Source organism: Oncorhynchus clarkii, chromosome 5 (assembly GCF_045791955.1).
Source record: "Oncorhynchus clarkii lewisi isolate Uvic-CL-2024 chromosome 5, UVic_Ocla_1.0, whole genome shotgun sequence".
Classification (NCBI taxonomy): domain Eukaryota; kingdom Metazoa; phylum Chordata; class Actinopteri; order Salmoniformes; family Salmonidae; genus Oncorhynchus; species Oncorhynchus clarkii.
The window spans coordinates 21,816,461-21,826,974 of record NC_092151.1 but is presented as its reverse complement, the minus strand read 5'-3'; the positions used below and the strand labels follow the sequence as shown (position 1 = coordinate 21,826,974).

Genomic DNA, 10,514 nt, shown 5'->3' with positions numbered 1-10,514 from the left:
TTGGGAGCATCACAGCCCCGCAGACTGAGACTATTCTGGGCCGCCGCTAATAGCTCTTGTCAGGCGTAATTTTTAAGTACTTTAACCAATTCATTGTATAATTAGGTTAACAAAATTAGCTCATTGCAGAGTCAGTCAGCAGCCTAGCGGTAATGCAATCAAGTTATTAACATTCCAGATTTATAGAACCATGAATATAGAGGCAGTGTTCAACCTCTTTAGCACATTTCTCCATGACTGGTTGTGAAAATGACATAAAATAATCAAAAACAGTCCAAGTGAATTTACTGGGATCAGTATGTGAAACTCAATTTCAATGTCTCAAGTAGACTAAGGAGTAGGTATGTAAAATGTGTGTGACTCCCATTTGACTTTGTACATTCAAATAAGGAGATTGAGAGTTGAATGTGGCACAGGCTAGGCAATGTTATTACATTTCTGTTAACAGTAACTTTATTTCAACCTTGCAGTGACCACAACAGTCACAAGAGTCTTTTGGATTTAAATTTGCCTCACAGCCAATATAAGCCCAAAACTTGGTTGTAGCCTATTGTATTGGTGATGGTGATGACAATAAACCATGTCATCAATAGTGCCCCCTGTCGGTCATGTATAAGGTACACTGATACACTCTCAATTATACATAAATCAACATAAATACCACATAGAGCGCCTGGTAAAACATGTTTTGCATCAAAGGGAATTACATTCAGTTCTGACATTATGACTTTTGAAAGATTATCGGAAGACTTATCTAACACCATGAAATACAATGGACAGTCTGTCTTCATTGGCCGAGGGGGACAATATATTGCTCCGCCTTCAGAAGAAACGCATCAGCCCTTCTCATTTTTAACCAACTATTGGACGGCGGCTCGCTTACATCGAAGGTCCGCTTGTGATCTCACACACTCGAGGATGATGTGTGAGTGAGTGCTGGAGAAACAGAGTGAGTGCGCTATAGACTGGAGCCGTGAGAGTCCGATTTTATGCCGTATTTTGGAACCTATACACTTTGGCTATACTTATTCTGCAACTGAATTGTATGCATATATTTCGCTCACATCCCGATTGATGTGGATTTTGTGAATTAGAACCCCCGGAAGAACAATTCTGGAATAGGCATCATGAGTGAAGAACCGAACGTCAACTTCTGTAAAATGAAACTAGATGGGGAGTAGGCTACAGGCGTTCTCTAGCGGATTATAATTAAACTTTACACTGCGCATGGATAATTATACACTTTACTTTTCCGGGACTTTAACAAAGCACGGCCCCTCTCCAACATATTTTCGTTTCCCTCCCCAATTAAAGATTTCTCTTTTGGATCTATTACGCACGAGATACGCCGCCATACCTCCGAATCCTGTGACAGTAGGGATAACTGCAGCTCCCCAACAGGCGCGTTAGTGTCTTCATCGACTCTTTTGGATCCTATTCGCCAGGCAAAGCAGCTCCCAATCCGGATACTCAAGATGTTGACGGCGCACACCAGCCACTTGCTCCACCACCCGGAATACCTGCAGCCCCTGCAATCTGCACCAGTGAGCATTGAGGTATGGTGAATATGTTTATTTTGTCCTGGTGAATTGTCACATTGAATGTTGTTGTTGTTTGGTTTATAGATTATTCAACTCACGGTTTATTCTCAACACCTTGGTGCGTTTTTTTTGCGCAAGCATGTTCCTCAACTTTTAGCCTATAATGCGTATTTTTTGGGGGAATGTGCACATTAAGGACTTCTGAAAAGTAATTCCCTGAGCATCTTTTCTCATATGCTATATCCCCAGGGCTGTAGTTTTTTTTCGAATGACTGTTTCTACTATTTTGCTTCAACTTTGTAGACAATAAAACTAGCCATAACTTACAGCAAGACCTCATTACTGCCAAATACATTGAAACAATTACTGCTAACAGTCATTTAAGTACTTTCTGTCTCTGTCTGTATTTATTTATACAACTGTAATCGTGAAAAGTGCTTTAACTTAACATAAAGTATTGGTTTATTTCTCCAGCTGGATGCCAAGAAGAGTCCCCTGGCCCTGCTGGCTCAGACCTGCTCCCAGATCGGCAAGCCTGACCCTCCCTCCTCCAAACTAAGCTCTATCTCTAATGGCCATGGTGACCATGATGGACACTCCTCTTCCTCCTCCTCCAGTCACAAACTGGGGGAGCACCGGCCCTCACAGGAGGACAAGTCCAGCTTCAAGCCCTATAACAAAGTAGGGGGTGACAGTCGGAGAGACAGGGTTTGTAGCTCTAATAACAGTTCTGACAAGACAGGCTTCAGGGTACCTAGTAATGGGAATGGAGGAGCTAACAGTAACTTATCAGGTTCTTGTCCATCCTTTCCGCCACACGCCATCTCTCCCAACTCCAGGGTGGGTAGTGGCACGCCTCCTCAGCACACACAGCAGTCGTCACAGACACACAGACAGAGCCAGTCGCCTCACGGACTACATGTTTCCCACTCTCAGACTCTGAATGGAGAACACAAACAGGAACAGAGCAGTCCACACGGGAACAGCAACAGTAGCAGCAACAGTAGCAGCAGCAGTGGCGGCCATCTTAAGAAGGAGTCAGATGTGAATAAGGTTAGTTTGGACAGTCCCCAGATGGCTAACTCCAGCCATGCCAGAGCCAGCACCAACTCCAGCACAGGAAGCTCTGAGGGAAGCCCCAGCCATGAGTTTGGCAAGATGGACTCCCAACCCCCACCACTCAGCCTGGGTCCTGGACATATCACTCCCATCTCTCCCTACAAGACTGGCCACTCTGTCTTCCCCCTGTCCTCCTCTGGTATGGGCTACCATGGCTCTGTAGTGGGGGCCTATGCTGGATATCCCTCCCAGTTTGTCCCAGGGTTGGACCCTACCAAGTCTGGTCTGGGAGGAGGGGGGGTGAGGGTACCGGGGAAGCACCATAGCTCCAGCCCCCTCACTGGTACCTCTCCCCTCTCCTTCATGCAGGGCTTGTGCAGGGATCCGTACTGCCTCAGCTACCCTAACTCACCCCACCTAGGGGGAAACAATCCCTGCGTCCATGACCCCTCCTCATCCATCAAATCAGGCTATCCAGGCTTGGTCTACCCCTCCCACCCCCTCCACTCCCTCCACCCCAGCACTATGTCTTCCAGCATCACCCCCACCCTGTCCCACCCCCTCTACACCTACGGCTTCATGCTCTCCAATGACCCCATCCCTCATGCCTGTAACTGGGTATCAGCTGGGGGTCCTTGTGATAAACGCTTCTCCACCTCAGACGAGCTACTAGCCCACCTGCGCACACACACCTCCTTACCTGGAGGGATGGACAGTAAGATATTCTCTGCCTACCCCTCTCTCTCCTCCTCTGCTGCCTCTTGCCACCTCCACCTCCCCCACCAGAGCCAGGCCTCCTTGCAGAACTCATTCTCCCTCAGGGCTCCTCATACCCTGGGTCTGGCCCGGTACCACCCCTATGGTAAGGTCCACCTGCCCCCTGGACCTACCTCCATCCCCCTGCACTCCCTCCAGGCTGGTTCTCCTTACTACCCCCACTATGCTCTCTATAGCCAGAGACTTGGCTCAGCGTCTGCCCTGGGCTACCAGTGATTCTCCATCCATCCATCCACACAGTCTATAACAGTGTTTCTCCTCAAATTACTAAGCCAAGGCAGCTCTCCCCTCCTTCCTGCCTCGCTCTGCTGCTCCCTGCCTAAAACTGCTGGAATCTTTGGATCCAATTGGTTTTAATAGAAATGTTATGTAAGCCCTGGATGAAGGTGTTTCTGGAGCTTCTGCGGGTAGCACATCTTGCCAATATGGGGGATCACTACTACTCCATACCAAAGCAGGATTCTATGGAGGAGCCAGAGAAGGGTCTGGATGCTTGCATGTCTGCACACTAGGATGCTGCACTTTATGAACAAGTGGGTTTGACTGGACCAGTGGACATGGTGCCATGTTGGGTTGTAATAGCATCACAGACTGGGCTGGCTGATAGCTGATGGTAGGATCTTGTAGAATGCCTCCTGGATCTCTTCATGTCAAGTTGGGAATAGTTATCGCAGTGGAAAGACAGGAGAGGAGATAGTGATGGCATTAACCTATAGCACTATGGGGGGAGGCACAGGGGGAGAATCGGATGCATGCTAGCTTGACCCTGAGTGTGAGTTTAGCTCAGTTATGGTTTTGAGATTTGTTTCAGTTTCATACATTTTGCTTCTTCTTTGACTGAAAATAGAAATTGTATTTATTTTTTAACTGCGTGCTTTGGCTTTCAAGTTTACTTTCCAAAACATAAATTTGAACTTTTCTTATTATTATTTTGCAGTTATACAGTTATCATTTTATCTATTATGAACAGGATTTGTTTAAAAATGCTAAAAACATTCACTCATGCAAACTTTACAACAAAGTATATTTTCTTCTCCTTACAAAAGTATGTGGTTTTCTTGTTTTCCTATCCTTCTCTGATTGAATGTGGATGTCACATCTTTCTCTCCCTCTCTGGCTTCCTAATTGTTTGTACAGCAGATTAATAGTGAAAGGAAATGTGATATTTTTTGTAAAGTATTTGGCAGAATGACCTGGGTAAGAGAGCGATACGAACCCAAACACAGGAAGCAAAGATTGTGTGATGATGGCAGAGCTGTCCGGTTTTAAAGGCAAGGTCATATTTTGTTTAATAAATGATAATGAATATATATTTTGTCATTTTCATTTGTCAATCCAATTGGTCTCTTCTTGACACTTCATTCATCTCAATCGGTTTGATTTGGTTCATTAGGCCATTATAACCAGCTATGTAATAATCAGTCACTCAGTCTGGAGAGAACATTCAGAGACAACGCGACTAAGATACAAAGAAGAATACTGGAGAATGCTTATTGTTAGTTGCTTTAGATAAGAGTGTCTGCTAAATTACAAAATTGTAAATTTTAGAATGACTATTTCAGTATAATTCAGTAAAGTTTTACATAGGGCTGCACAATATTGGAAAAAAAATCAAGTTGTGATTTTTTTTAACAAAATATTGCGATTGCGATTTGACATGCAATATAGATCAAAATACTTACAGATCCAAATACTTGTGTTAAAAAGCAAAGTGGAAAGAAGCATCTTTCTTGTTCAGAACAATCAGTTGACTGCATTTGACCTAAAAGAACAGGATGAAAACTTATAGTGAATCTAACATCAAGGAGGAGGAACTGTGCAGCTTGACTGACGGGGATTTCTTTTACATGCTGATGTAGTGGTTTCAAAATATTCCATGAGCTATGGATCTCTTAAGATATGGATATTGTATGAGACCTACCCATGAACTGTTGTATTGGTCCTTTGCCATCCTGTGGTATTCATCCCCGAGTTGATTTCAATCATCACAACAGATATGAATATAATGACCTATTATGAATATAAGTGACCTACTCTGGTAGGACAGCCTTTGTCAGTGTGCATTATCTGCCTTGTTTCGATGTAGAGCCAGTGTGTGCCAGGTGCTATTGTTCTACAGACAGTCCCAACCAGGTGAAGGATGGGTTTGGGTGAGCTTGACTTTCAGTTGGTGTTTCACAGACAGGCAGGCAGGCAGGCAGACAGGTCAGTTTTGGCACCCACTGAGTTTTGATTGAGTCACAGCCTTCTCTATGTCTGTGTTATGTCCAGATAGACATCAGAGCTACACCCGTATCTGTCTGGTCATGTTCAGGATAAGGACCTGTCCGTCTTTCATGTTACTCCAGCTCAGTGTGATTGGCAGAGGTAATATGCTACTTCCTGGTTACGAGACACTGCCGGGGGCCTGTCGGAGTATAGATTACCTACGGTGGTCAGTTACAGTCCTGACAGGCAGACCCACTGGGTCACCACACCCCATCGCCACGGAAACCATGGAAACTGCTCCCGTTTTCAGTCTTCCATGTTCCCGAGACCTTGTCAGAGATGTGATGTCTTCCAAATGGCTCATTCAATCCCTCTCCTCACCTCCTCACAAGCTAATGTGTTCTCAGCCACCTGGTTAACAAAGGGCTGAATGAACAAAAGATGTTCTGGGTTCATTTGTAGGGCAGCAGGAGGAGATACTCGTGGTTGGGTTGCAAAGTAGGTTTCAGGTGTCCCATGTAGCTTCTGTAGCCCTGGTGTTTGGCCTAGGAAACTCAGAGACATGGTTAAGGAGCAGAGCCTGGGGTTTAATTTAAATGGGAGAGCTCAAGATCAGGTTGTTAAGAAGCACGGACAGCAGCCTGACAGACAGACAGACTGACTGACTGACTGACTGACTGACTTACTTAAAGGGACTTTAGTCAAAGTGACGTCTGATGTTGGATTGTTCTCTGATCCTTTTGTTGTTTTAGATCTGAGAGTGTGTTTGTGCGAGGAATTCATATCACTGGTTATGAGTGTTGTCTTTTTCTGTCTGCTTCATCATTTATACAGGGTTTAGTCAAAGTTTTGCTGCCAGAAAAGTCCACCTATAGTTTCCAAGTCAAGTGTCTTTGTTTGAAAGTAAAAAGCAGTGAGCTCTGTGACTCTCTGTCACCACCTAAAGGCTCTGAGTAAAACCCATCTGTATCTCCCAATGGGAACACCTACAGATCCTGAGAAACTGAGACACGGGAACAATACCAGCTAGGTCTCAATAAAAGTTAGGACAGATAGAATTGAATTAGAGAGCCTCGAGGGAGAAATGAATAGCAGTGCCATTTTCCATTTCGTTGTTACTCATCCATAGCTCCTTTATCCAATCCAATCCATCCATCATTCCTTTCTTCCCTTTACTCTCCTCATCCATCACTCTGTCCATCCATCTCGGGGTTGGCTAGTGTTTACAGCAGATATCAGGACTCGCATGCCGCCCAGGGTGCTGTCACACTGCTGCTGCTGGAGAGCATGTGTTACGTGTAATTTAGTCCCTCCAAGCAACACTCCAAAAATGGTTCCAAAATGGTTCTTCAACGGTCCCCATAGGAGAACCCTTTTTTGGTACTAGGTAATTCCATGTAGAACCCTGTGGAAAGGGTTCTACCTGGACCCAAAAGGGTTTTTACCTGGAACCAAAAGAAGTTATTCAAAGGGTTATCTTATGGGACAGCCAAATAACTCTTTTAGGTTCTAGATAGCACCTTTTTTCTAGGAGTGTAAGCTAAAACAGGACCTAACATTATTGGGTATTTTTTAAAGATACACATGCACAAACACAGACATTGCTGTGAGAGGTTTGTGTGTGTATGACAGACCTGGATGGACAGCTGACAGCCTTGGTGATTAACGATGACAGAGTGTAGAGCAGCTTCTCCATCTCTGAGAGATGGAGTACAGGAAGGAGAGGTGCACTCTTAGAAAAGAAGGTGCTGTCTAGAACCTAAAAGGGTTCATCAGTCTTCCCCATAGGAGAACCCTTTGAAGAAACTGTTTTGGTTCCACGTAGAACCCTTTCTACAGAGGGTTTTACATGGAACCAAAAAGGGTTTTACTTGGAACCCTTTTTTTTCTAAGAGTGTAGACACACACACACACACACACACACACACACACAGCCCCTCAGTTTCCAGAGATTCAGTATAGGAACTATGGGCTCACCATGTAGAAGCCATGTCAGGGCACTGAAATGTTTGCAGTTGTAAGTTAATTTCCTGCAATTCTACACATTTTTCTGGGATTTATGCCATGTTAATGATATCTGAGTGAGAGTGACTAACAGGAAAAATGGGGGCCCCCTGGAGTTCAGGGCCCCTGGGAACGTGCCCTGCTTTCCCGGTCAGTATTTAGCCTGATTGCTACAAATGTAGATAACTGGCTAGACTAACTTACCAATCAAATAATTGTTAGCTGACAGTGACTGACAAAACAAGAGTAAAAGTGCTGATGCACAACCAAATTTCGTACTTGAACTTTGTGTATTGTACTATTCTAACTCCTAACAGTAAGTTGAGACTGATTCCCCTGCACCCCACCCCAAAAAAGTGTTTTGTTTTGTTTTTTGGGTCGAGTTCCCCCTAGCAGCCAGGAGCCCTAATCTATCACCTATGTGCCTTATTCCTGGAGCCGGCCCTGTTTCCCTCTCTCCCTCTTTCCCTCTTTCTCTCTCCAACTCTATCACTTCATCACTCATCTCTATGACAGGCCTTTTCAAGTGGTCCAGGAATAAAGGGCACACAGATGTCAGACATGTTGGATTAATGTTCCTAAACCATCACACATCCCATTATTACATCCAGACAGAGCAGAGCAGGACAGAGTGGAAATATGTTGGAAATAGACGTTCCTCACTCACCAGTCCTGGCAACCCAACCCTTCCCTGTGTGTGTGTCTGTGTGTGTGTGTGTGACTACACGCCATGAAACTTCAGTATAACCAAGCCACAGAGAACAGGTCTGTTCATCATTCAGCACTGTGGTAAATTACCCAAATCCGACAGTAAATTTACCTGCTCAAGATGTTATGTGCTAAAACATGGCGCTGCTCTCTTGACCTTCCTTTTCCATTGACTCTCTCTCTCAGTGGGTTTTTCTCCCTCCCTCCCTGCAGCTTGACATGTGAAAGTACGGCCACAGTGAGTTCAGCAGTGCATGAGAAGGCATTGGCAATTATAGTTTCCCTGTTAATGCTTACGGCTGCAGCTGGTTCTGATCAGGCTGTGACTGACACACACACACACACACACACACACACACACACACACACACACACACACACACACACACACACACACACACACACACACACACACACACACACACACACACACACACACACACAGGAATCCATCTGGGATGTCAGTTCTCATGCATCACCACTGGTTTACTGATGGAAAAACGTGCCTTGGCAGTGATTGTAGCTGGCCTGGAGGGTTAGTGGAGGCTAACAGGGGCTAGTGGGTTAGCCGCACACCCAGTAAGGGTGACACTATCCTATCCCAGCCTTCCTCCTCAGCAGGCTCCCAGGCACATTCTCTTATTCCTGGAGGTTAATTCGGACTCTTTAGCTAACCAGGGCTAATTACCCATTGTAACCCTGAGCAGGCACCACACCACAGACTTACAGGGAGGTCAGAGACAAGCTAATACACACACACTCACTCTCTCTCTCCCTCTCTCTCTCTTTCACTCCCTACCTCTTCCTTTCAGTCTCTCTCTCTCTCTCTCTATGCCTCTCTCTCTCTCTCTGTCTCTCTCTCTCTCTCTGCGTCTGTCTCTCTTTGTCTCTCAGTCTCTGTCTCTCTTTGTCTCAGTCTCTGTCTCTCTTTGTCTCTCACTATGTCTTATACTTTGTCTCTCAGTCTCTGTCTCTCTTTGTCTCAGTCTCTGTCTCTCTTTGTCTCTCACTATGTCTTATACTTTGTCTCTCTCTGCCTTTGTCTCTCTCAGTTTCTGTCTCTCTTTGTCTCTCACTATGTCTTATACTTTGTCTCTCTCTGCCTCTGTCTCTCTTTGTCTCTCACTATGTCTTATACTTTGTCTCTCTCTGCCTCTGTCTCTCTCTGTCTCTCACTATGTCTTATACTTTGTCTCTCTCTCTCTCTCTCTCTGTCTCTTTGTCTCTCACTATGTCTTATACTTTGTCTCTCTCTGCCTCTGTCTCTCTCTGTCTCTCACTATGTCTTATACTTTGTCTCTCTCTGCCTTTGTCTCTCTCTCTCTCTCAGTCTCTCTGTCTCTGTCTCTGTCTCTCTCTGTCTCTCACTATGTCTTATACTTTGTCTCTCTCTGCCTCTGTCTCTCTCTGTCTCTCAGTCTCTGTCTCTCTTTATCTCTCACTATGTCTTATACTTTGTCTCTCTCTGCCTCTGTCTCTCTCTGTCTCTCACTATGTCTTATACTTTGTCTCTGTCTCTCTGTCTCTCTCTCTCTCAGTCTCTGTCTCTCTCTGTCTCTCACTATGTCTTATACTTTGTCGCTCTCTGCCTCTGTCTCTCTCTGTCTCTCAGTCTCTGTCTCTCTCTGTCTCTCACTATGTCTTATACTTTGTCTCTCTCTGTCTCTCACTATGTCTTATACTTTGTCACTCTCTGTCGCTCTCTGTCTCTCACTATGTCTTATACTTTGTCTCTCTCTGCCTCTGTCTCTCTTTGTCTCTCAGTCTCTGTCTCTCTCTGTCTCTCAGTCTGTCTCTGTCTCTCTTTGTCTCTCACTATGTCTTATACTTTGTCTCTCTCTGCCTCTGTCTCTCTTTATCTCTCACTATGTCTTATACTTTGTCTCTCTCTGCCTTTGTCTCTCTCTGTCTCTCAGTCTCTGTCTCTCTTTGTCTCTCACTATGTCTTATACTTTGTCTCTCTCTCTCTCTCTCTGTCTCTCTTTGTCTCTCACTATGTCTTATACTTTGTCTCTCTCTGCCTCTGTCTCTCTCTGTCTCTCACTATGTCTTATACTTTGTCTCTCTCTGCCTCTGTCTCTCTCTGTCTCTCACTATGTCTTATACTTTGTCTCTCTCTCTCTCTCTCTGTCTCTCTTTGTCTCTCACTATGTCTTATACTTTGTCTCTCTCTGCCTCTGTCTCTCTCTGTCTCTCACTATGTCTTATACTTTGTCG

The 10,514-nt window shown here is 45.0% G+C and overlaps 1 protein-coding gene across 1 annotated transcript; it reads left to right on the top strand.

Annotated features, from left to right (window-relative positions):
• Positions 1-862: 862 nt before the first annotated feature.
• On the top strand, positions 863-4,687 carry LOC139409897 (zinc finger protein 703-like). Its single transcript, XM_071155299.1, has 2 exons — positions 863-1,556; positions 2,016-4,687. Exons 1-2 carry the CDS (start codon positions 1,476-1,478, stop codon positions 3,591-3,593), a joined length of 1,659 nt encoding a protein of 552 aa, XP_071011400.1. The 5' UTR covers positions 863-1,475; the 3' UTR covers positions 3,594-4,687.
• The last annotated feature ends 5,827 nt before the right edge of the window (positions 4,688-10,514 follow it).

Bases quoted from the DNA above. Each gene is read 5' to 3' on its own strand.
- LOC139409897 (XM_071155299.1), top strand. From the start codon at position 1,476: ATGTTGACGGCGCACACCAGCCACTTGCTCCACCACCCGGAATACCTG. The intron at 1,557-2,015 runs GTATGGTGAATA...TTATTTCTCCAG, and splicing joins CTGCACCAGTGAGCATTGAG to CTGGATGCCAAGAAGAGTCC.